This window comes from Osmerus eperlanus, chromosome 3 (genome assembly GCF_963692335.1).
Source record: "Osmerus eperlanus chromosome 3, fOsmEpe2.1, whole genome shotgun sequence".
Taxonomy (NCBI): domain Eukaryota; kingdom Metazoa; phylum Chordata; class Actinopteri; order Osmeriformes; family Osmeridae; genus Osmerus; species Osmerus eperlanus.
The window spans coordinates 17,762,990-17,790,520 of NC_085020.1; the positions used below are offsets into that span (position 1 = coordinate 17,762,990).

At 41.0% G+C, this 27,531-nt stretch overlaps 1 protein-coding gene across 1 annotated transcript; it reads left to right on the plus strand.

Annotated features, from left to right (window-relative positions):
• Window positions 1-23,136: 23,136 nt before the first annotated feature.
• Window positions 23,137-27,254, plus strand: LOC134017688 (Krueppel-like factor 5). Its single transcript, XM_062457633.1, has 4 exons — window positions 23,137-23,469; window positions 24,543-25,461; window positions 25,845-25,904; window positions 26,336-27,254. Exons 1-4 carry the CDS (start codon window positions 23,293-23,295, stop codon window positions 26,512-26,514), a joined length of 1,335 nt encoding a protein of 444 aa, XP_062313617.1. The 5' UTR covers window positions 23,137-23,292; the 3' UTR covers window positions 26,515-27,254.
• The last annotated feature ends 277 nt before the right edge of the window (window positions 27,255-27,531 follow it).

Genomic DNA, 27,531 nt, shown 5'->3' on the forward strand with positions numbered 1-27,531 from the left:
AAAAATACCTCATATATCCTGCAAAATGAAGCACTGCAATTAAAATTACAAATAGCATGATCAAAATCAAACTTTTGCATGAAATGGCACACACTTCATTCATATTACCAGATTTTTGTTTAACCAACTACACACTTTTGGGCATAATGAAAAGCACTCTCATCTTTAGTATGCTTTGCCATAATACTAAAATAGTTCAAATTGTAGAAAATTATTCAGATTGTTCACATGCACAGAAATATTTACAGATAGACACATGCTGTTGAAAAAATATTTCTTTATTTTTTACCAAACAAGTCAGTGCAACATATGCACAGCAGATATATTTTGGACTGAACAAGAATAGCTCACAAAAAAACAGTAAAATGAAAAAGAAAATTGCAGAAAAAATATATAGAAAAAAGAGGCAATACAAATAATTAGGGAATGTCTATAATGGCTCTGTGGCCAATGACATTTCTCCCCCTTCTTCTGGTCTTTGCTAGGTTGAACCCAGCCTCATCTATAAAGATGAACTCATGTGGGATTGCATGAGCATCCATTTCCAGTACTCCCTGAAAACAAAGAACAAAAATCAGTCAATAGGGTGTTATCTAGTACACTGGGAAACAATGTTGCGTGTAGTGTATTGCCTCTTGACCTCTTTGTTTCTTTGAGAGTTTCTCTCGCACCTTATGAAGTTGTTTCATTCTGATTTGGTTTCGCTTGAGAATGCGAGCCAATGTGGACAGACTGACTCGTTGAATGTTGTTGAATATGGTGTTGTCTTTGATGATGTGGCTTTGAATTTCTTGTAATCTGATTTCATTATTTTACACAACCAAGTTTACAATGGCAGCATCCTGTACCCCGGTGAACATTTGGCCCCTTCCTCCACCATGTTTGCATCTCTCAGTCCTTTAGAAAAAAGAAAAAAAAACTGAAATATAGGGCTTGGACAATGCAGCCTAAAGATATTTCCCCCACAGTAGAGTAAATTGTACAGGAAATGTGTACAGTTAGTGTATGACATCAGCCATTCATGAAGTAAACAGGTGTCACCCAACTGATACACTATGACATGGGGTGTACTACATAGTGTGAAAGAAATGTTGGTTACATACCTGTACTCTAAATGTCTGGATTACAGAGGCGAAAGTAAAACGGCTCAAATTGGGCTGCACTCTCTGTTCAGCCTCTCGCATTGTCAGCCCATGGTTGCTGACATGATCAACTAAGGTTTCTCTGATTTCATTTGAAAGTTGTTGTCTTCTTTGGCCATGAACTCCTCTACCAGCTCTACCCCTACCTCTAATTCTTCCTCCCCCTCTCAGTCTCACCCTCCCTCTTCTAGTGATGGGCATTCCGGCTCTTTTTCGTGAGCCGGCTCGTATGGCTCAGCTCACTAAAAAGAGCCGGCTCTTTTGGCTCCCTAACGGCTCTTTAAAAAATACATGTTTTAACTATGAATTTGACTATGATGGGTGTGAAAACAATTCGATTAAATTATGAAATGAAATCATACTCGACCGTAACCACATATCTTTAAAAATGCATTGATTTGTCATGGCTCTCCTCCGAGTTTTGACTACTCTCTGACTGTGGGAGTTGGCTCGGCCCTCCCTCATGCAGGGTTGACAGGAACAGACGATGATCGTGTGCGCCTTTAAGCATAAGTAAGTTAAGTATTTCGTTGTTCTTTGAATTAGTCAATTATTTTAAATACAATTAAAATTCATTATTTCATAATGATTTAGTTTTTGTAGGCTGTATTAATCTATTAAAAATAGAGTCGGCTCTTCAGATATGCGAGCCAGCTCCCGACGTTCACCTTCAAGAGCCGGCTCTTAGAGCCGGATCGTTCGCGAACGACCCATCACTACCCTCTTCCTGCCATGTCTTCCATTGTTGTTGTAAAAAAAAAGGGCTCATCGGTGGTCTTTTCATAGTGCTTACGTAATTCCTGATTGAAGTGGTAACAATTGACCATTGAGGTGTTTGGCCAGGTGGCACATATATTGGCCAATTAGCTCATGTAGTGTCATTTTGAATGGCAAACGTGACTTTATGTCAGATTGTTGTGTCTTATGCAGAGAACCGGGTTCAGTGCATTTAAAAAGTGCCATTTTGAATTGCAAAATGTGTGTAAAGCTGAAAATGTGTTTAGACTTTTGGAGACTTGAGAAGTGGTTTTGCTCTCTGTATGTCAGTTTAAATAATTGTGCTGTGCATGTCATTTTAGTGTGTTAGCAATTGGAAAAAACTGGAATAGACACAGAGCCTAATCTTTAAACACAACTGACTAATAGCCTATGTTGGTTGGGAATCAAAGGATCTGAAAACCAAGGCAATGGTTTATCTTTTGGACAGGTGATTACATGGTTTGATTAGTTTTTTATATATGTTGTTAATGTAATGAAGTATTAAGCTCATGTAGTTTGTGGACATGTTGGTGTATGTGTGATAGAAGAGGCGTGGCTTTGGAGACACCTCTGAAGCTAGGGAGGGCTCTATGCTTTCAAAGCTAGCTTGTAGTGATGGACGTTGATTCCTTTCAGAGACTCGAATCTTTTGATTCCGTTCACTGAAAAGATCTGTTTACTGATTCGTTCACTAATTCGCGAACGAGATCCACTGATTCTCTCGTTCTCGTCATCTGATGATTCTCTTTTCTCGTTCCAGAACGAATTAGTGAACTGAACAAGCCTGAAGAACTGGCGGAAACCTTTCTAAATTGCTTCCTATTTTCTTTTAGTTCCTTCAATTCGCCAAAAGCATAACTTTGTCAAAGACTCAAACGAACAAATCTTTTTGGGGGAAGATTCAGTTAATTTCGTTCCCTTTAAAGATTCGTTCAAAAAGAACAAATCGTTTGTGAACGACCCATCACTAGCCTGCTGCTTGCCTTTGGATTACACATAATTGCAGTAAAGTGCCGATCCACTGACAGCCTTATACTAGCAGTGTACTTATTTATATACCAGCAGTGTACTTATTTGTATACTATTTTTGTACTAAGTAAACTGAATTGGCCCACGTTAAAGGTAATTTAGTACACTTTAAAGTACACTTATAGTGTATTCGAAGTTTACTTTTGAATACTGTAAAGTAACCTGTGTAGTGCAATTTCAGTTCATGAAGTATACTTCCTAAAGTACTTCAAAGTATACCTTTGAATACTCTAAAGTAACTTGTGTAGTGCACTTTCAGTTCATGAAGTATACTTCCTAAAGTATTTCAAAGTATACTTTGGAATACTTTCAAGTGCACTTTCAATTAATGTAAGAAGAATTACAATTAATGTCAATAAGTCTACTTAATATATTCATTTACTAAGACATTCTTATATATTTCAATGTTCACCAAATAACACTGCACATTATTAGCTGAAATAAGCTAATTACTGTGTGCACGTTCACATTGTAATAAACCAGCTCTTCTTATTAAACGTCATTTAACTCATGGTTACAATGGTAAACCAGCACAACAATGACAATTACCACGCAACAAAACACTACATTCTAAGCAGACACACAAAAAAAACGAAATTCATGAAGTTACATTTGTATTTCGAACAAACGGCAAATTTATGAGCAAATGTTTACACAATTTACCGCCATGCATCATGGGAATTCACCAGCCACGTCGTTATTTCGTTCTTCAGTCAGTTTTACAGTATAACCTTCAAATGCATAATGCAACCCTTCTGTCTGCTTCTTTCTCAAGTAGCCTAGTTTTTTTCGGGTTTTCCATTAATACTCCAATTGATAATTATTAGTGAGTATAGGGCTTCAAAATGTTTTGGCAGTTATAGTTACAGCTTCAGTAACAAAAAAGATTCAGGGCCCTATTTTAACGATCTGACACGCAAGTATCAAAACGCAAAGCGCAAGGCCGATATATGCTTCTGCGTTTTTCGAAAAACGGACACATGGGAACGCCCTCGTCTCCGTGGAACGCCCTCTACGAGCTCTCCGTCAGCCCTCGGACAGCCTTGGACACCTTGATGTGCACCTCCTGAATTTTCTAAAGGCCGAAATATGCTTCTGCGTCTCCGTTTACGGATGGGCGGGCGCACGGATACGCACGGATACGGACGGATAGACTTCGTTTATGGTTCTCCGTAGGCTGTGGGTGCTGAAAACAATTCACCGCCAGAAGAGTAGGTGGCGCAACGGTTTTTTGTAAGTCGTCGTCGAGTGTTTATTTACCTAGGTTATCGAGATGTCGGAGCAAATTTACAAATTAGCCGTTTCATCAATAAAATACGCACATTTTGAACAACTACACTGCCCATTTCTCGTCACATTTTAATTCAGATGCTGATTTACATGTACTGTTTAGCTGAAATATGAATTCTAAAAACTTACAGCAATGGCGGTCAAAGGATTCTGTTCGTCCTGTTTATCACGGCAACCCCACCCCTGACGCAAGCGGTTCTTAATACTGACCAATCACAGCCAAGGGGGTCTCCGTAGCTCTCCGAAATTATGACGGACAGTTAGAAAAAATTCAGGAGGTGCACGTCAAGGTGTCCAAGGCTGTCCGAGGGCTGACGGAGAGCTCGTAGAGGGCGTTCCACGGAGACGAGGGTGTTCCCATGTGTCCGTTTTTCGAAAAACGCAGAAGCATATATCGGCCTTTACTGTCCGTCGGAATTTCGGAGAGCTACGGAGAGCTACGGAGAGCTACGGAGACCCCCTTGGCTGTGATTGGTCAGTATTAAGAACCGCTTGCGTCAGGGGCGGGAGCGGGGTAGCCGTGATAAACAGGACGAACAGAATCCTTTGACCGCCATTGCTATAAGTAAATAAACACTCGACGACGACTTACAAAAAAACGTCGCACCCACAGCCTACGGAGAACCATAAACGAATTCTATCCGTCCGTATCCGTGCGTATCCGTGCGCCCGCCCATCCGTAAACGGAGACGCAGAAGCATATTTCGGCCTTAACTTTGCGGGCGGGACTCCGGTGCGGTTGTTATTTTGCCCGCAGGATAAATGACTTTGCGCCTGGCGCAAGTCTAAAATGGGTTGGTCTGAAGTAGCTACATTACTAATGGGTGTGGTTTGGGCGTAACGTGCAATAAACCAGACATCAGAGTGTCATCTCACATTCCCTTTAAGAGCAACGCTTGTTCCATGGCGGATTGCTATTATAACGGCGGATTTGCCAGGCGCACGCCAGGAGCGGTTCACAGCCGAGGAGACCGACGTCTCGTCAGGGCCGTAAAACGTGACACGTATGTGACATTTTATGGGAAAGGCAGAGCAGTTTTCTCATCGCACTAAGTTGCCCACTCATGCTGCTCATTCAAATACTTATTCTTATTTTTATATAATTTATATTTTATTTTTTTAATTGTTATATTTTTTAATTGTTTAGTTCTTAGAATTACTTTAACTATTGTACTTTTTTACTTAATTTAAGACTCGAATATGTTTATTGTTTGCACCTTTCTGCCACAGTAAATTCCGTGTTTGTGTAACATAGGCTACATGGCGAATAAACTGAATTCTGATTCTGATTTTGATGGGCATGGGAAAAAAAACCTACCCAAATTAGCTTCGGTTAAACAGGCGTGGGAGGAAATTGCCACAGTTGTTCCAAATCAAGTTCACATACATAGAGATTTCTCATTAACATCTTTTTAATCATTGACATGAACAAAATGTAACACAGCTAGCCATACAATAAATCAAAACAATGAAGAAGACCCTGGCATCGCCAGCAGTGCGCACGGGCCAAGCTTGCGCCCTTAAAATAGCATTTGAATAACGCGCCATTGACTTTAGACTACGTTTTTCCTGGTCTGTGGCGGAATTGTTTTTCTGAAACTGCAAAATACCACCAGGGAACGTTTGCGCCGGAACACGCCTCCTTTTTTCGCTGAACCGCCCCCGGTAGGGCAAAGTCATTCCCTAATTTACCGACGTGCTTCTGTGGAGGGAAAAGTCCGCTTTGCGTCAAGTGCAAACTAGGAATGATACTTGCGTCGTTGACAAAGTCAATTGCGCTGGGTGCAAGATAGGGCCCTCAATGTGAAATGCATAATAGATTTTCCTAGACATGAATAATTAGAATATACAAGATGGATCCCCAAAAAATTAACTGGTAACGTACTTAAAAATTATTTTTACTGTTTTTGCTGTATAATAAAATAAAACGTACATCCTACTCCAGAAGAAATGTATACCATTTTTTGTTTCTAAGCATACTTTTTATAAGTTTATCAAAAGTGAATTATTTTCAAAGCAGACTTAAAAGTATATCAAAATTGAACTATTTTCTAAGTATACTTCTTAAAAGTATATCAAAAGTGTACTATTTTCTAAGTATACTTCTTAAAAGTATATCAAAAGTGAACTAAAAGTGTACTATCCATATTGTAGTACACTTATAGTATACTTTAATATACTTTTTTGTAAGGGTAGTTTAGTTTTTACAGGCAACATTTTGAAGTTGCTCATCCACAAATAGCCTAATAAATGCATAGAATAGGGTTTGCTTCTCTTGGTAGGCGACCTGTATTTATGGTAACTTTTCATAGATACATATTTTTACATGGCTGTGAGTGAGCTACTCTTGTGTATTGTTGCACCTCTAGATAGAGAAGATAACCATGGGCGTCGCCAGCTATCCCCTGCAGGGCCTGTCAGGTGACATCTATTGAAAATGAAAGGGAAGCGGTCAGTGGAATCAAGTTGAAATTCGCCTCCCATTCAATTTCAATGGACGTCACGTGACTGGCCCTGCAGGGCCAGTCACGTGACTGGCCCTGCAGGGCAGTAGGGGATAGCTGGCGACGCCAACCAGGTGAATAGGCCGCCTAGCAAGAGGAGCTAACTATGCGTTATTATTCTATGCGTTAGTGGACGAGCAACATCAGTATGTTGCCAGTCAAAACTAAACTAACTAGCATAACACAGCTAGCACAACAACAAATTAAATGCAAGGAAGTATAATATCCCCAAAATATCTTAGGTTAACTTACATGTACAGTATATTGGAATGCAAACTAGAATTTAAAAACAATGTGCAAAACATTTTTTTTGTATACTATTATATAAATTAAAGGCTAAAGGTTTAGGGATTTCAATTGTCTACATTTTTTCCATGTAATGATCCACTAGCAATGACAAAACCATTGTAATTGTAACACAATGGGATAGCTCTGACAATTGTTCCTCAATTCCCCATGCTTGGCTGATCCTCAAGTGGATGTGTCTGTACCTGTTGTGCAGTACATTCTGCAACTCCCACACCGTGATTGTGTTTCCATTACTAAAAGGTTCTACACTGGTGTTCAATTGTTCTCTTCAAGCCTGGCTGGGCGCCAAGCCTCCTTTATGACACATGGAGCTGCTACACTATCAGCTTCGCTCTACTCTTCCTGTCTGTTTTCCTGTCAGTGACTGAAACAAGTCACTCTAATGCTACAATGATGGTGATTTCACTCTGCTAATCGGAGCGAGTAAGTGCTTAAGCAGCTGCTTGTACTTTGATCCAATTTGCTTCCTGTATGTGTGCTTCCTCATGTGGGGGTAAACAGGTCTGACTGTGCTGTCATTAGTTCAAAGCACAGCCAAGTAGCCTAGTTCACATGAAAATGTGCTCTGTTTGTTTCGGTGCTTAACCATCAGACGTCCGAGTGACCATTAGAGAAGACACATTTCAAGGTATCTATTTGTGTTTTCATGCCAGCTGGTCAGTGGCTTGGTGTAATTCTACCAAGCCACAATTGCTCTGGTGACGGAATGCAAAACCCATCGCCCAAAACAGCCACCTTTAACATTACTGTGTGCTCGTCTCCCCTCCCCAAGGACGGTCAAGATAAAAGATGGAAAGAAAATGGATAGCTCTGATTTAATAAACATCCCCGAAATGATCCCGGCGACCCTTGCAGCGGCGCGGCAGTCACTTTCACTTCGCCCCAGGTTAAAGAATCAAGTACGATGATTCATTTGACTGACTGGGCTAGTTGAATTTGATGGATCATCCTTAAAAGCATCATTGCTAATCTTCGACTCCTCTTTTTTTTTTTAGGTTATTCACAGATCAGTGAGTTTTCCAGCGAACCCCGGACCTGGCGTCTCTCTGTTCTGTGTACATGGTATTCATCATAGGCTGACAGGGGGAGTCCTTCAAACGACAAATAACCTTCAAAATGGGGGGGGGGGGATGCAGGCAAGCAGTAGTTATTTTGGATACATTTCACAGTGGAGCAGAGACAGAAAGAGAGAGAGATGCACTGAGTGGACGAAGGAGATGTATGGTGTCCTTGCTGGATGCGGAGAGATGGACCCCTCTCAGTTTTCCCAGCATAATCATTCTGAGCCTCAGCCATGCCTTCGACAACTCAATCAGACAGCCCTCTACCTGTAAAGTGGCTGGGTTGATTTGATTGCCATTTTTATTGGATCCTGGTCACATAAATCAAACCAATGGGGCCGGCTGTACAGACGTGACCACTCGTCATTCGCTAGTAGCCTTGGAAACATTGTTTCGGGGGCTGCCCGCCTGTCACCTGAGGTAAATCAGAGGTCTGAAGTTTCTCTTCTTCAACACCAAAGCATGGAGTTAAATCATCTTGAAAATTGATGTCAGTGTGGCAGAGTGTTTCCACTCATCCCTGGGATAGAGTCCCATCCTCTGGTGACAATGTCAGCACTTTTACCCCTCTCTTTAAAAAGATGCCTCTCCTCTGCCGGCCTATTGGCCTGTTAAGGCATCAAGTTCTTGCTTTGACCTTTTTTTATTTGTTATAAACCTGAGATAGGCTTTGCTTTGTGATGGTTATTGGACAAAAACATCCTGCTTGCCTACACTTCTATGTCCATCTCCTGCCAGTGTAAGGTGTGGATATGATATTCATTCCAGTGTAAGGTTTCTACTGATCCATATTGGTGAGTGGAAGCATGAGAAAGAATGAACCAAATTAATTTAGACCTTTGATAATGTGATCACGCCAAGACTATTTTGGTTCATGGGATGACAAGTACATAACAGGTTGTTTCTATTTCCAACCTGGTCATGTTTCTGATGTTGCCTATCAGGGGGGTGAGTATCAGGATCAATTTCATTCAGCGTAAATATCACTTGATCTGCACAAATTAGGAACAATAAAAAACCATAGAAATGCAGCTGGGCTCTATTGAGATATCCCTTCTAGGCATGTGTCAAAACGGGAGACATTAATGAAACATCAAGGAGAAAAAATTACCATCTAGGCTACGTCCAAAGCAGTAAACTGGTAAACAAGTCTGCTGTTAGAGGTGGGGATGATTTGAATCAACAAGGGTGAACAGATATGGATACTCCATGCATTAGTGTTAATAGGAATAGATTATGGAGGGATTTGGCGGAGTGACCTTCAGTGGACTAATTGAAATAGTATTCCGAGTCAGCAGTGGAGTAATCAACTTAAACACAGAATCATAAATCATTGTGAATAGCGCTGTCACAAGCCAGCCATTACCCTGTGTTTTTTCTTTCTTTCATGGCAACCTCATGAAAATATCTGCCACACCGATCGGTAGGTTAATAGGAACAGAAATGGCATTTAGACTCTATTTGGATCAAATATACTGCAAGCTTGAAAGTAGAACTTCGCTAATTTGCAGGTAATGTGAATTGATGCAGTAGGGGTTGGAGATGGGCTACTGGAGGTGACGGGGGAAGCATGTAAAAAGCTGTGTAAAGGCCACTGTTGATATGTACAGGCTACATCTAGGCTGTGTTACAGATGCTAATATAACACCTGCTGAAATATTTTCTTTTTGGGTGACTCAGAGTAACAGTAGTTCATCTACCAGACTACATCCTTGTCTAGGCCTACGTTATCTGGAGCAGAGGTTAGACAATCATGTTGGGTTAGGGTGACCTCTGTCCTCTAGCATTAATTATTTTTGGCAACAAGGCAGTAAATCTACAAGCTACAGTAGCTCAAAAGATACTGTAGCTTGTTCCCAGTACTTACACAGTACAGTACTCTTTGCATACAGTTTAAGGTACAACAGGTATTCTTTTGTCCCCTATAAACATGCTGTGTAAACTAATGAGGCCCTCTGAGAGTTGTTTAGCAACACAGGCAGTTCAGTGCCAGTAGAATGTCAATTTCAAATTTTGGAGCAGTCGTCTACTTTCCAGCCAATTATGTTCCAGCAATCCTGTTCCAGACACCTTTGCTAGGCGGTCCTTTCTCCTTGGCTTATTTTGTAAAACCACTATCAGTGTAACTCAAGCTTCAGAAAAGCACAGAAGTTCTGACAGGAATTGGGGGCACTGTTTCTCATATTTTAACTGGTTTTATAATGTCACCTATGGCAGCTTTAATAAGCCAAGTGTGAATGTGTGTTGTTTCCTCAACCAGTCGATCATTGACAATATCCAAAGTTTTTTTTTCACCACAGCAACTGTTGTGTGCTGAAGTCTTCAAGTACAGGTTTGGGTAATTCAAGTGCATCAGGTTAATTTTGATGTCATTAGCGCCGCACTTCAATACATCCCAGTTAACTCAAGTATTGATATGGGGCGCTTTGTCAAAGTTTACAACATCTTGATTATTATCAACAAGTGCCCTAGTGCTAAATAGCTTTTTAATTGCAAGCAAAGTGAACGAATTAGATACTAAACAGTCGGTTAGCGTCAATGAAATGTCTTTCACACAACAATACCCCGCAAACTTGTCAGAACCGCTGATAGGAAGGCCGATCCTGAACGCTTACACGGCATTAATCAAATAGCAGATCTAATTAAAACCGCTTTAAACAAAGCTTTTTTTCTAAATGTTGCTCAGGTATGGCAATAATTTTTGATCAGCCAAGCCTGGAAGACAAATAATTAGAACTGCCACAGTGGCCTGATGAGTGATGTCAGCATCTCGGAGTGACCTTCCCTCTGCTAATTAATTTTCATCCCGGTGAAAAAAAGGCCCCGTTGTTGCACGTTATTAATTGAGTTCATGAAAAGATGCACCTGATTAATTTTTGTTGATAATACTTGTCATTCTGGACGTAGTTCGTAATCAGTTTATGGGGTTTTGTCTTCTAAAGTTGATCTAAGTCATCTTTTTCCGAGATAAATTTGGCCAGTGCCCAGACCATATAGAAAGCAGGTAGGGTCTATAGCTAGACCACACATGCATAATTCCTTTTTTAACTACATTTGGGAGAGATGTGTTCAACTGGTTCATTGCGCTTTTATGAGATGAATGGTTGCTAGAATGAGGTTGCGGTGAAACCTCTATGTAACAAAAAACCCTAACCCTTACTCCGAAGTATTCCAACACACTGCTGCATCATGTTCTCATGTGTTGCGCTGTGGTATCAGTTTGCAGTGTGCAATTGTACTCAAAGAAAAAAGCTCGGCTCGGAAAAAGTCTCAGAAATGAGCTCAAGCTGCAAGTGTTAATGTCTCCGGCTGGGAACTCTCTGTCCTTTGGCCACATCAGTGTGTCATTCAGAAGCAGTCAGACCCTCATTGTGCTCTGTATTTTAACTTGAAACAGGAACCTATAACAATGCATTTGAGAGTTCTTTTTTGTTATGGCAAAAAGCTTTCACAGCCAACAAGCCTGCTGCTCAATGATAAGCTACAAATGTAGACTAGCGTCTAAAATCAATTTAGAATTAATAATGCCTAAACCATTTCTGCTAATGAAAAAAGTGTTATTATCTGAAGAGGCTCAAAGTCATCTGTGAAATGCAAGACATCATTGAGCTGGTATTAATGCAGGTCTTAATGAACACATTGACAAGTCAACTGTATTGTCCTTGACAGTAGAATATTATGTGAATAGCTTTGCTTGTCATTGCACTGAAACAATATTAATAGATCTATAATTATATTGAGCAAATTGTTGATTTTCTTCCCATAGTATTTGACATGCTCAGCACAATGAGGAGATGAATGAAAAGTAACAAACAGCTTTCATTACTTCTTCTGTAATTGGTGGATCATTATATCTTTTCCAGATAGTTGCCCACAGCATAAAAAAAACAAACATCAGCTGTGTTTCATAAAGGATACGCAGTCCTTAATGAATACTCTTGTGACTTCAGACCGGTTCTCTCAAAGAGACATACCTACAGTGTTGTACTGTATCTCACACAACCATTTCCTGTAATATTGTGCTTTGAGTAGTGAAATTCTCTCATTTTTGGTGACTGTGTGTTTTCGAAACTCTAGGGATCCAAGCGAATTTAGCTTCTGTAAGAAAAGAAAAGAATGTCTTATGTTCAGTGAATTATCCTGTCCTGTTTTACTTCTGCGCGTTACGCAGCTTATTATACTGTATGCTGAGTAAGTGCTGCCATTAGACCACCATGAAAGGACTAGTAAGGAGGAAATGTAGTGCAAATCTCTGGGAGACATTTTTCCCATCAGTGCAGCTGATGGAGTCATTAGGGAACACCGCCAGGCAGGCTCTGGGGCCTCTCCTCTGTAAATGGCCCTGTTGTGTAAGAGCCTTCACAGGACTCTGCTGGCTGGCCCGGAGCACTTCAACAGATTTAACAGTTTACAGTTGTAGAACTGCGATGAGAGGTATAATGGCGTGTCATGTTCCACAGCGGGATTCAGCTTAACTTTGTCCTAAAATAACATTTGGTCAAACATGAGAAATTACACACATTTGATCCAGTTGCATCAATCACGTTTTGGATGCCACTTTGCTTTGTTTGGTACCAAAGTCTCAGAGTTATGTGTCTCCACTACTGAGGAACGACCCCAAAAAGTCAAGCGTCTTTTGGGACCTGGGAGTCTGGTAAGATTGTTGGGTCTTGGGCAGGATTTTGCAGTGGGAGTGCTTATTTGACAGCTTTATTTACGGAATAAGAGCAATGTGAAAGATACAGTATCTCCTCTTAGGCATCCAGCTCATTTACTTTCCAGACTATCTATTTATCTTATAGAAGGCCATATTTAACCACATCTGTTTTGGTTAATGTACCATATTGACCATGATCCTTTGCAACAGAGTCGTTCTCACCATGATTCTTAATAATGTTTTGGTTCTTCCAAAATGGTTTAATTGTTGTTTTTTTCATAGGAGTATCAGGATCATGGATTCATGTGATCGATTTAATGCATGTCTATGGTAACTAGAAAGTTGTCTACTGTTGTGTTGCTAGGATTCCAAATAAATACTTTTTGGAGCAGGATACTTTAAACATAGTACTCATAACCCCAATAAATCATTGACATGAAAAAATAACAAAGTTGTGTTTTATTTGCTTTATTTAAATGATTGAGCATCAACTCATTACTGTACATCAAGCAAGCTTTAAGGTTTGCCAGCACACCACTTTGACGCTGGCTGCTGTACTGTATGCTTCGCACGGTAGTAAACAGTGCTAGATTCAACCCTCTTAAATTTATATTGAGCTTTTTACACAATACACACTTGCTACTAACTGTATGTGATCATACATTGGGTGTCGGTCAAATGAAGAAGATTTTTTGTCCATTAGTAACAACTTCACTTGATCACTTTAGGAGGCTACTTAAGGCAAAGTGCTGACATCATCTAAATGAGAAGCAGAAGGACCCCCTCTCTGGCTTTGTGAAGGGGGCAGTGGAGGTCAGTCCAATATGCATATCATTTAGGGTTACATTTATACTTTGGGTTTAAGCTCCTTGATGAAAGACAGCCCTTTGTAGAAGCACTCTTTTCTTAGCTCGAAACTAGAAATTGACTACGGAATATTCTTTGTTGGCTCAGCTAAACAATGTAAGAATCGCTGTCCTTCTGAAATCATTGGAATATGATAAGATACTGTATATGGAAATTGCTGCGATTGTTCCATGGTACATATATTTCGAACTAGAAATGTCCTATTGTATGTATGTATGTCTGTCTGTATGTATTTAAGGATCATTCCGGTCTTCATTCCAGCCACAGTTAAGCAAACAAGTTTGAGGGAAACTGATTTGTCGAGCAAGCGAAAACCGAGGAGATGAGGATGGCCCGTCAAAGCGGCGAGTGTCATTCATCTGCTAACCTGTGCAAGGTGGGCCGCTTGATGTACTCCTCCTGTGCCGGGTAGCATATGTCCACAGCAGCTGTGCCACCTTGAATAGGCAGTGATTGTGAGCTCGCCGACTGGGAGCTTGGCCAACAGCAGAGTGGAGTGAGCTGTCCTCCTCATCTTCATACAAGCTTCCAATCTTTCAATGTTCCACCCCGTTGGCATTGAATCGTTTTCCACAGAACCGGCTGAATTCACACTAGCTATGGTAAACTGTGACAGAGATAACAACCACGCATCCAATTAGGACGCCAACATGACTAATATTTCTTATCAGTTATTCTATGGAGAAATGTTATCTCTCAAATGTGTCTGTCAAGATACTTCATCTGGGAATCATTTGTGACAAATGACCCTACTGTGAAATGTAAGTCTATACCTTTGGTAGCAACCATGTGGTTTGATGCTAAGTTACGAGAGCATCTTTCAGGATAGACTTGGTGCAGGCTTTACACCAACAATGGGAGGTTCTTCTACATTGTTTACGAGTGTATTTGGAAACCAGGTGGTGAACCTCCATCTCTTCAAAACCATTTCCATATCCAAAACAACCTTCCTCCATTAACGTCTCATATCCATCATGCACCGTCATCTGCAGTTGAATGCACACTGACTCACCACAAGTGACATTGAGAGTTTTAAACAATGACCAACCCTTCACCATGTTTCCATTGGGTTCAGAAAACGTATGCCCCCCTGTAAAGCTGACAATATGGGCCATTAAAAAAGATTTAGGGTCTGTCTTCCAGCACCACCCTCTGGTGAGAAAACTATATAAATAATTGGGTTTCAAAAAGACAGCAACCTGAAATATAGGTTCTGTACAATCCCATTTCCCAGGTTAACACCAGCAAGGAAATATGTGAAGTTATTGGACAAATAATTGATTTTCCTTTTTACAGACTTCGTACAGTCTTTCAGACTCTTTGGTGTTTTATACCTTTCCAGTCCAAAGTGTCTAGTAGGCACGTCCACTTAAACCCTTCCAAAGCCCTATTTTCGTCATCAGACACACTAAAACCCATCACCTGTAATTGTGATCATCCTCTTTCTCTTTGGAAAAAACAACGGCTGTGAATCGAATCTAAATGCAGACGTTACAAGGTTGAGTTGAAATGGAAATCCCATTCCAGAGGGTGACGTCCGATCATAAACAAACAACAGACATCTGTGGTATTTCTCCATCCTATCAGCCAGTGACCCTTGTCCCCTGGGGCTAGGGGGCTCGAGGGCTGGGCAAGGTGAATGACGAGCCCTCAGCGTTCCAGAAATAACACCAACCCCTACCCGATGTTCTAAACAACACAATCACACAATCAAAACTTTGGTGCCATTTTTCCACTCATTGTTTAATTTTCTGGTGTGGGGGCTATCTTAGATATCTCCGCGGCTGGCTGTTCTTATCTTTGACCTTCAGCTTGTTGCTTTGTCGCTGCCCCCCCCCCCTCCTTTTCCCCCCTCTCCAATGCGGTGCGACCTTCAGAGGGGTGTCATTACGACTCCCTGACCCATTTGACGATCCCCTCATGTGGAATGTGCATATGCCGAATAGCGGAGGATGTGCACAGTATGGGGTGAGGTGAAGTACTTACAGAAATATGACTTGACACGCTTTATCAAATGGGGAGAGATGAAGACGAAACAGCTGCTGGTGCTGTCGTAAGCAATCTGGCCGTGATTGAATAAAAGTGTCAGGAAAAGGACCGCTTGATGGTCTTTTGTTCTCCCCCATCCAGCTTGATGTTAGTTTGAGCTGTCAGGAGGGAATCACAGCTGGGTGATTTATCAATACTTGGAGTGACCTTGCAGCCACACTGGCTTTCTGAGTGTGTGCGAGTGCATGTGAATGTGTGTGTTTAAAATTACACCTGTGTATGTGTGTGTGTGTATGTGTGTGTGTAGGCACAGAGTTTGTTGGATTAAAAGTGGGCAAAATGTACTATTCTATAAAACCTTTGGTGTGCACACAATACAACACAAGCTCGGATTGACTATTCTTTTTCCTCCTAAAATCTTTTGCCAACATGACAAAAAAGAAACAAAGGACTCATGAAGTCACAGAGAACATGATAAAAATTATTATTGCGATAAACATCAGAAAAAAAAAGTTTGCTCTAGCTGTAGTGTTTGACCTGTCCACTTCAAAAGCCCTTTCTTTGAACACTTCGACATCTCTCATTAAAGTCATGTTGTTGTTTTTTTACTGCAGCCTTTGGCTGTCTCTGTTGTGATTAAGCAGATGTTATATTGCAGTCTGCAACAGCCATTACTGCCATAAAACCATCTGTGGAATTGCGTTTTATGTAAATGAACATAGGAATCTGCATAAATAAAGTTAAAATTAGTAATTCCTCTTCACAAACCTCCAGTCTCTTTGATTCTTAAGGGCTCTTAATTATGTACAAGCAGGTAAAAAGTACAAATCACTGGTGATCAAGTAACATGAGCGCTATGTTTTACACAGACCTGAGATTAATATACAGAGACTCTAATGTTTGTTTAGAAGACTATTTTAATTATTTAATTATTTATTTGTTATATAATTTTATTGAAGAACAATATTTACATCTAAACCTGTTTTGATCTATTTAGGCTGAGATCACACAACTGTTGTCTCATTTTACACCATTTTACTTTCATATCTATTTTTGTAGTTCAATATTGCTATCTATGTATACAAGAAAACCCTCCCAAAAAATCAAAAGTAAACATTTATGTAGCCCCACAGTGAGACACAATTTTACAACTTATGTTAGTTACAGGGGATATAAAAAAAAAACACTGCTGCTGCTTGATTGGGAACTAGTGAAAAGGAAAGTTTTCCCTAAGAACATGATGTTGCTTTCTAGATCCCTCTGTTGTGAGGGGTACCGGTGGAAGCTCATTAATTTCCCAAGGTTTCTTTACAGCTTCTGTAGAACATGTGGCTACAGGAGCCGTCAGAGGGGCGAGGTGATTGGCAGCCTGTGTTTCAGGGGATGCTGATCTCTTCAATCATGAAAGTGCCCCCTTTTTGTTTAAACAGATACGTAATAGCTCAACATCGTGGGAGAGGAGCCCTATTTTCTTTATTATATCAGATTTGGAGCACAAGTGACTAAATCAATAAGCATCATTTTCTAATAGATACGTATCAGGTGAATTCATTTCATACTATGTATGAATATGTTGTAAAGTCCTTTTAGCAGTAAAATGTCCTGTATTTAATTAACAGCAAGATTACATGTTTATGTCAATGTATTTACGGTGCATCTACCTGTAACAACAAGAAAACCCAGCTATGACTTAAGATTAACAGAATGACATACAATTAGCAATCCATCTTTCTGTCAGACCCTTTGAAACTGACTTTGTTTCAATTAGTTACGTGAAATTCCAGAGTTCAAAGAAAGCACGGAGAGAGAAAAAACCCTGATAAAGGCGAGCCTTTTAAAGTGAACTTGAACGAGCACTTGATTAGGAGCGAAGGTAAGGAGGAAGAGAGAGGAGCATTGTCGGATGATTAGACGTCTCGGTGGAGGAATCTGAGCTATGGACACAGAGGAGGGGCTACTGGGAGGTCAGGTAATAAGGAAGAATGTACTCTAGAATTGCCTGAAGACTGGAGGAGATGGACGAAGAGGAGGAGGAGGAACAGACAACTATACTGTAGGACCCAAGTATTCAAGCTTGTCACACTGTGGAATAAACAGTCTGTATTTTTATGCTCCGTTTCTATCAGACAGAAATGCTAGACATAAATTAACCGGTTTAATTAGAAGGATGCCATTTTGGGGGAGGGGGGCTAGCGGTGTATATGGGCTGGGGGATCTTTTATAGGTTCTACTTCATATGACTGATAGCATACCACATAATGAACTACCATACGATTGAAGAGAGAATGGACGGTGACTTTAAAAATGGTTTCTGGAGCCATATCCAATTGAGGAAGATCACTAGGTGGCGTGGCAGCATCTCTTAAAAACTAGCATCCAACATTGGCCAATTCTGTAGACGTGTTTCACTGTTGGGTGAATTAGTCCAATATACCAGATACAGAGTACTACAGTGTATCTGTTGGAAGACAACTGAAATATTAGGCTAATTTATACACTGGGTGTTTTGAGGCAATGGTTTTTTGGGAGCTTTCCTGTACCATATGGTCAGTGCTGACTGTTGTAAGGCCTTCAGTGCACAGTGCCAAACATGAACTCAGGTTGAAAAACTCAGACCATCGAATGAGATCTCTTTTCCAACGTTTAGCATAATGAATTTAGCAGGAAGGTCTTCTCCCATCAGTACTGCCATATAGCAGATTAAATTACGTCTCTCTGCATTAAAGCTTTGACGCTGTTTGGGCGGCATAGATGCATCAATTTGCACAATTTCACATAACAGAATAAAAACCACCTAGACCCCTATGGAAAAATGGCTTAGATCTACAGGAGCACTTTAACGGAGCTCCCATCCGTGTGCTGACGAGGCTAATGCATTTCTAATCATTTCCATGATCAATGTTATCTGAAATCAAATTAATCAACGCAACTATGCAAGGCGCAGATCACCTTGAAAAACGGAAGAAAAAGTAAGAGAAACTAGGCCTATGTAAAGATGGAGACGTTATATATTGCTAATATGTCGATTCAGATCCCCGACACCTGCGTTCTTCCTTGTTGTGATGTAGTGTAGACCCCTTCAGTGTTGTGTTGTGATTGTGCGGCGGCAGAGTTCTCCGTTCAGCTGTGCTCTGGCATCTGTGCCTGGCCAAGCTCGCGCTGAATAGCTGCCTGATTATTTCAAATATGAGGGAATATTCAAACAAGGCTAATAATGCATTCTTCCATATGATTCTCCAGGGCTCGGACAGCTGTTCGGCAGCTTTCAGCGGCATGTTTAGAGAGGAACAGATTTCTGCTCTCAATTAATAGGCCCCATGGAAGTCGGCAAGAGATTTGACGAATGATATACAGTATGAAAAACGTTACAGATTCAACTTGTCTTACACTGTACAGAATGTCTCGGAATGTAGATAGAAATATGGTTTTAACAGATGTTAAACTTCAGAATTAATGGATCTTAACAGACTACATTTCAGTGCCTGGGTAGCAAACATCTGAAGAGTAGAGCCTATCATCTTCAGACAATTATCTCTTCTATTGCTTTCTTTTTTCCACATCAGTATCCAGTTGTCCAATACAAACTGATTACACCCTGGACAATTTAGAGAACTTGTCAAACAAAGTGATAAAACTTTATTAACCAGTCAAATTCAGCTGTATCTGACAGGATAAATACGGGCCAACCAATGTCTCTTTGTTCAGCTCAACTTTGCAACAAGGGGAACTGAGGCCAGTGTCATGTTATTCATTCCGATGCCTAGTAAAGTTTCAACTGTGAGATGTATTCTTTCAGTTGTTTTTTTTTCCTCTCTCTCTGTGGAACAAGGGGCATGCTGTGTGTCCCAGGGCACACCTGTGAGGTGCAAGCCCCAGACAGGCTTACCCCAGTGAGCCTTCCAGTTTCTACTCAATAGGCAATTATTCCCACAGAAGATAGAAAACTGTCAACTTCAAACAGTGGACATTCTTCAGGCAGATTAGAGTAAAATTATGTTTTCTTATTTTGGCCCCAGAGGATGAACCAGGCGCTTTTCTTCCAGCCTTTGTGGTGAAATCCAAGACAGTTTAAATGGCTGAGGTATGTTTGCAGTCGAGGTAATACTCAGGTCTCTTTATGAAAGGGCAGCCGAGAGGATCAGATTAGAAGTCCGAACAGCGAGAGTCTTTCAGGCCAAGCATGTCTATCGTCTCCGTCCCCCCTCAACCTAGCCTCCATGGAGGTTCAATTAAATGCCTGTAATAAATGTTTTGGTCTCAGCGATGCAGTACGGCTGAATTATCAAACGACCAACTCTGAGAAGCAGATAACACGGTGGATGATCAGAGAGAGGAACGAATGGAGGGGTGGGAGAAGTGTGTCAGCGCATTAGCAACATTAGAAACTGAGTTGTTTTCACTTAAAGCTCAATTATAATAGTGGTTCCAGAAACAATTATATTGATGACTGCTTTCTGAGTTACTGTAATTAAATTATTCCATTTAATTAACAAATCATTTTGAATTTCTCCCTCGAGAACTGCACTAGCCTCATCTGCTGTTTTACAAACAGGGATGGAGCAACTCTTTGTGGAATGGAAGTGATTACTTGAGGCAAATAAAATGGTGTCAGATCAGATAAATACTGACCAGAGACAAGCAAGCTGAGATGATGAAGCACACACAGCACTCAGGGGACACGGAGTACACTATACACATGATACATTTTGTATTAAATCCGCAGGAACTAGTTAGAGAGGACAAAGATAGATAAAAAATGAACTAAGACGAATTTAGGAATTTATTCCAAAACAGGGTTAACACATGTTATTGATTGCTTGTAAATGAATTGCCTTATGTGTTGTTAATGAACTGTACAGTGCACTCTGGGAAGTTTTTATCTTGAATTTGAGATTGTATCTACAAGGAAAAGTTCATCAGATAAAAACGGTATATTATTTTACTCATTTAAGGATAAACAAGAAAGTTGATATCTAAATCAGAGAGAGAAAATAGACCAATTGACTACACTACAGCTAACCACTGCCATCTGGTGGTTATGTCTGGCACCTGCAGCAAAAATCTCTAAATATAGACCTTATCTGGGTTGTATTTCTGTTGAATTGGTGGTTGGAAACATCTTTATATTGCTTTTAATATGCAAACAATCAATTTTGATTTAAAAGAACATGTTATATCACATGCTAATACTCATTACTTCCACAGACTCCTGAAAAGTTTTACTGCTTTCTGAGCTATTTCGTTCTCTTAAATAGAATAGAGAACCTCTTAAAATGGTGGCTACCCAATGCAGAGCTAATTGTCTCATGTGCACACGAGAGGCCTGCCCATATTAGTGCATGTGGAGGAGCAATGGAAGCAGAGACACTGTAAGCACATACCGGGCATTCTCTCTGATGTGAGCTGCAGTTGTTAGGCATATTCTAAGGTTTTAATACTGTGTGGGGGGATATGGGCCGACGAGTCTGGTCGTCTCGGCTCACTTTCACCCTAGAAGAAGAGTCAGGGCCAAGAATGACAGTTGCTGCTTGAGCGACCGGGATGCTCCAGGATTTAAATTGCATGGTGAAAGGTCACCGGCTTGCTCTCAATCAGTCACCCCTTTAATGAGATAATCACAATTCGTACAAACACATTTTACAACTACACCTAATCTCAGCACTCGGTGAATTGTGGTGTAATGTAAAAAAATATTTTGCTCATTTGTACTCAATTTTCGAAGTAGGCCTAATACCTGGTCTACAGAGAGATTTGGGGAAACTGGGGATTCAATCAGTTCATTTGAGTCATTTTCAGCATTTGAAGAAATCACAATTTATTTGTTTTGATTTATCCTTAAATGCTGCTTTCCAAGTCCTTTTGAATCTACAGAATAAACACCCATGACACTTTTCTGAAATCAGGTTAGGGTTTGCGATTGTAACACATACAGACAACTTAAAAAATGTGAGTGTCATCTACTATACTATAAAATTATACCGTTGCTTTATATATATGGGGTCTTCTCAAACTATAATGTGGCATTATTAGCATACTGTCCAGTAGCTTGCAGGTAATGCTTCAAAATGGGCACAGCCCCACTGGAAACAAAAACATGGCCTCAAGAAAAGTATCGTTCAAGGTCTAGTTTTAATACTCACCAAAGTAAGTTTCTTTTGTTGTGTGTGCTTTGTGTGTCAGTTTTGTTTGCATGTTTTCTTGTTTGTTGAGTGTGTTTTTGTTGTTGTTGCTGTGTAGAGACATGTGTTTGTGTGTGTGGGAGAAAGAGTGTGTGTGTTGTGTACGCTCATGTTTGCAGGCTGTCATGTAAGATTGAATGGTGATGTTTTGCTGTAACTATCTTTGTGTCACGTTTTCATCTGGGTGCCAAAACACAGGCATACCCGTATTTCCTGCTTGAACACATTACATTAACTCTACCAATGAGCCAGTGTGGGAAAATAACCTGACATGTCAACGATGTTGTTTTAATCACAGATGATCCACAAAGCTCCTGCCACCACTAGGCTCACACAGTCTTAAAGGCTGGATTACTCACTCTTTTCAACAGTGAAGGTTTTTCATGGAGCCTTTCGTGGAAGTTACAATTCAGCAATAAGAACAAGACAAAGAGCAATGTTTCTAAATAGTTTCATGGGAGTAGTGAATTTCATCTGAATTAAATGTAGTTCGTGGACCTCAGTATGTTGAAATACAGCACATGACTGTACCATTAGAAACATTTGCCACAAACTCTTTTTGAATAAAATCCTGAGCTATTTTGATCTAAACATCCCCTCAATGTCTCCCCCTGCCAGCATCTTAGCAGACTTCAACTGCTGCCCCTGGAATGTTGGCAGAAAGTATGCAGCTCTGACAGACAGCTGCACTGCAGTGGCGTTTTTAACATGCCAGAGTGGGACCCCACTGCACCAGCACACACACACACTGAGGGTCGGTGATGACTGAAAAATGATGGTTTGTGGTCTACTACTAATATACATACATGTGTTTATTTTACCAAGCAAATTAAGATCTTGTGAGATGTCCCTAATCACGTGTCAGTACAAAGACAAGGTCAGTTAATATAAAATAATAAATAAATCCTATGAAACTTAAGTATGAATGAAACACATGAAAAGTAAATCTGAAAAAGGTTACACACTCTATTCATGTAACCTATTATTGACTGTATCAATGGCGTTCTATACAAGGGGTCGTCCGGCCTTCTTAACACTGGTATGACTAAGACCAATGTTTAATCGAACATCCATTGATATTAAAGCACCATAGCTGAGACAGCTTGAGTCAACATGTTATTTTAAGAGCTCGTGAATAACTGCGTGAATTAATGGGCTCCTTCACTTGACAACTTAATCTGACATAATCAGAGTTTTTTTGTCTGCTCCTTCCATCCTCAGATTCAATGTTTACGCTTGAGGAAGGTACTCATTAGCCCCGTGTAACAGCTATTTCTATTATAAAGACCGTGGCGTGTGTATTTTTCTACACGTTCAGCCCCGCCCTGGACACTGTTTAGACGCACTGATATCACGCAGTTGCGTAATTTGACAAGCCCAAGCGTAAAACAGAGGGAATGCCGCTTGACAGCTGCCTGGCTTTCGCAATTTGATGTAATGAGAAAGCACATATGCTGATTTTTTTTCCGAAAGATCTTGGTTAATTGGACACAAACATCAGCGTTTATGGCCACTGACTTGTTGACGAAGAATGTTTGGCTTGCTCCAGGGCAGGACGCGCCGTCTCATCTTAAACTCCCACCGCTAGCTGACGGTCTGAAAGGTGAAGATCATGGACAAGTGTTTTACAACACGAGGGATGCGATCACTGGAAGTTCTTCATCTTTTCAAGACTACAATCTGGTAGGTTACATTTATGTTACAGATAGACAATGTACTACATACCGTTGATATGGCATCACTCGATCGCAGCCAATACACACCCAGTTTTGAAATGGGGCGTATTGAAAATATATATATTTTATGAAATATGCGTTTTGTCTATAGATGGATTCTAAATATAGGCTAATAACCTAACATAGTTGGTTAATCGACATTTTAGGCGACATTCAATTATCCCATGTTGCAGGTAGCCTAGTTTATGATTGCTTGACAACGCTCAGGGGGTTTTGCGATGAATGGACAGGCAAAGAGATGGTTTCTGTCTCTGTTGCATTACAGATCACCATTAGCCTAAGCCATTCACTGCCCAAACAAAATGTATGCCCAGACAGTGCACTGAGATGCAACGTTGCACGCTGTCTCAAACTTGGATGCATAGCGCCTCAGAGCAGCTGGATGTTCTAATTTCAGCCCTAGATTCCCCTAGCTTAGACGGGAGCTCTTCAGACGCGCGACTGCTGGGGTAGGGAGGGGGACTATGGGTCTTTTATGTGGCAACCCAAAACAGTAGCCTTCCTCGGTTCCTGCTACTCCGTGAAGTGATGTTCTCCGGTTTAGTTTGTTTTGATCATCCTAATTTAACTGCACTTAATAATGGTTCTATTTGGTTTGAAACAGTAATAAACGAAATGCTATAGCGCAATTCGAGCGACTTGCGGTTTTGCATCGGTCAGCGTTGTCTTTTTTGGGAGCTGGAATGAACGGTTTTTACGGGAGAGGAGGGAATGTCGCGATAGGCCATCGGGGAGTGCAGTGTACATGATAAATGTTTCTCTGCTGACTGTAGCTTATGAATACAGGCACCTAGAGCTCGAGTTCACGCTGTGAACTGAGTGACCAGTTAATATTAAACGTGTGATTAACAAACTTCCATCTCTTGTCAGTGAAGTGATATAAAGTGTATCAAGTCTATACTGTGACCAGATAACCAGAACACTTTGGTCTGTATAAAGTCCTTGTTCTGGAGCTCTCTAAGGATTTGGTTGACATTCAAAATGTCACAATTCTGACTGCCCTTTTTCCATATTTTCCAGGGAAGATCCGAAATGGATAAGTACCTTTCCAACCACACCCAGAGGGTAGCTGACCACAAGAGACTGTGTAGGGACAGTGCTTCAATCCTGGAGCCTTCCTTCACTGAGGACCTGGGTTCTCCATATAGCATCAACATGAGCCTACTCCTTCCTGAGGTCAGCTACCTCCACCCTGGCTTCTGCAGGCCTCTGAGATCCATCAAGACAGAGCCCCTCTCCCACTCTCTGATCCCCCCCAATTGCCATGGCAATGGAACGCCATCCGCCATACCCGAGTTCCAGGGCCACTACGCCACCTCTACAGACACAGGTGGAGGAGGTTTGTTCATAAAACAGGAAATTCCCTCACTGGACTTCCAGGACGTCCCGTTGTTCCAGCTGTTGAACTCTGAGCTGGAGCATCTGATCCCTGGGCCGCTGGGGAACCCTGAGCTCCACTCTGGGGTCTCCATGACCCCCTCCAGCCTCCCCTTCTCCAACGCCCAGCTAACCCCAGCTCAGACTGCCCTATGCCCCATGAGCGGCCCCCACATTGGTGGTGGCAGCTACTCTCTCATCCCCCAGTTCAACCACCAGCAGAGACCAGCCTACCTACCCCCATCCCCACCCAGCTCAGAGCCGGGGAGTCCAGACAGGGCAAAAGAACTGGTTCAGAACATCTCCCCACCCCCCTCCTATGCAGCCAGCATAGCTTCTAAATTGACAGTCCCCAACAATGCCATCGTCCCAGTCCAGACCCCATCCACCCAGGAACTAGGCCAGGGCCCCAGTGTTGGACCAGTCCAGGCCTCAGGTCAGGTCCAGGCTGCTGGTGTGAGCCCTGTGTCCCCAGGACCTATCCAGTCTTCTCCAATCATGTTTAACCGCCGGAACAACCCAGATCTAGAGAGAAGAAGGATTCACCACTGCAATGTCCCAGGTTAGAGAATCTCAGTCTCACCTTTTCTTACAAAGAAAATTATTGTATTGTACTGAACTATAATCCTGCTTGATAGTGGCCTTGTGTACATTCTCAGACACAGTCACAATTGCTACACAAATCACATAAAAAATCAATGCACGGTCATTCAAAGGAAAAGTCCACAGTTCAAGCTGCCCTAAAACAGTGAAGAAAAAAACTGACATGAGTAACGTAATGATCAAACAAATATAACCATAGAAGGTCCCTCTTTCCCAAACTTAAATGTTCTTTCTGATCACCAATATTAGAACACCCCTCACCTTTGGCTTAGGTTCCTTTGCTCATGGGGAATCCCCTTGCTATAATGACAACTAAAATATTTGATTTTCCCTTTTTGACAGGATGTAAAAAGGTCTACACCAAGTCCTCCCATCTAAAAGCCCATTTGCGTACTCACACAGGTGAGTGTTTGCCTTTTATAACATAATGAAAAGTTCGCTTATGGCCAGCCTTATTTTGGATGCAAGTATGTAATGTTGCTGGGCAGAAGAATGTTCCTGGCATGCTGATGCGCTCCGCTAGCTGACAGAAACCTGGCCCACATGCTACTTCTGTCAAGCCCCTTGGCTGTTTTTAAAATAAACAGAGTGTGTGAATCTTAACATTGTTGTTCTGGACATGAACATGATTCAACTAGACTTCATAAGAAATCACATCAAATTGAGTAGAATGACATGAAAGAATGTGTCAGCATGAAATCTTTGCTAAAAGTGCCAAGGTAGAATAGTGTTCTGGTAGAGGATACCTGTGTTTGTGAAGGACCGTGTGCAGTGGTGACGTACTACAGTGGTGCCTGCCGATAGCTCACCCTCCTCTGTGTGCTGCCTTACAGGAGAGAAGCCGTACCACTGCTCCTGGGAGGGGTGTGAGTGGCGTTTCGCCCGCTCCGACGAGCTGACTCGCCACTTCAGGAAGCACACTGGGGCCAAGCCGTTTCAGTGCGCTGTGTGTAGCCGCTGTTTTTCCCGATCCGACCACCTGGCCCTTCACATGAAAAGACACCAGAGCTAAAGGGCAGCCCTGCTAACGCGCGCGTTCTCAGATTGGAATTTCACTTAATCTGTCATCTCATTGAGACAATGATACGTATGTGGCGCTCAGAAAAACAGCCACGTTACTGAATGTTAAAATTATTTGACTGACCATATTCCTAGGGTTAGACCACTTGTCCCTAGTGGAAATATATTTTTATGTTAGTTATAGTGCTGGCCCACACAAGGAATATTGCTATTATTATTATTGCTACCGATATTATTGTAAAAAGGTTCAATGTTTACTTTTTGAACTGAAGTTTTTTAATATATTTTTTCCATTTAACCCAACAAACTTTAAAAAAAATATTGGGCTGTGCCATCTTTAAGAGAGAGCACAAAGCTATGTGCAGCACAGCACAGTAGGCACTAGACAATTCTATGATTTCACAAGCCAATTCTGCTACTGTGTGTATGATATCTACATTATGCTACTTGGTGAAAGACAAGCTCAAGACTCCTTGCTGGAATGTACAAAGGGAATACTAAGTACAACTATTTTTTTCCTTTTATATTGTTTCCTCAAATTTAATGATAAGAAATAATTTATTAGACATTATTTTTTACTCGATTTCAAAAGTGCCTTTTTGATGTTTTGGAAGACTTCTTTGCCCTGCCTGCAGGGTACCATCTGGTACATTGTATACCTTGTATTTATGAAAGGACTGCTGCGTCCTACTTGTAAAACTGTCATTGTATTTATTAAAAAGTAAAATGTCATCACACTAATTAAATAACAGGGCAAGAAAGAAAAAACACAAGGAATCAGGTTGCTCTTTGTTTGAGATGTAAATATTTTGTAAAACCTGCGTTTCTGATTCCGATACTAAGATATGATGGTATTCTTTTCAAATTGATTTGAGTTTTACACTTCCGGGGTATTTGACATGTTTTCTTTATGTCGTTCACGTTGTTGTATTTTAGAAGAGCTAGTAATAGAATAGAACTACAGTGTTGCTACATGTCACTTTTACTCATGGCTTGGGTTAGAATGACT

What these genes read in the sequence shown, in the direction of transcription:
- LOC134017688 (XM_062457633.1), top strand. Translation starts at nt 23,293, where the DNA reads ATGGCCACTGACTTGTTGACGAAGAATGTTTGGCTTGCTCCAGGGCAG. An exon ending in CTTTTCAAGACTACAATCTG is followed by an intron (nt 23,470 to 24,542) that starts GTAGGTTACATT and finishes CATATTTTCCAG; the next exon opens with GGAAGATCCGAAATGGATAA. An exon ending in TCACCACTGCAATGTCCCAG is followed by an intron (nt 25,462 to 25,844) that starts GTTAGAGAATCT and finishes CCTTTTTGACAG; the next exon opens with GATGTAAAAAGGTCTACACC.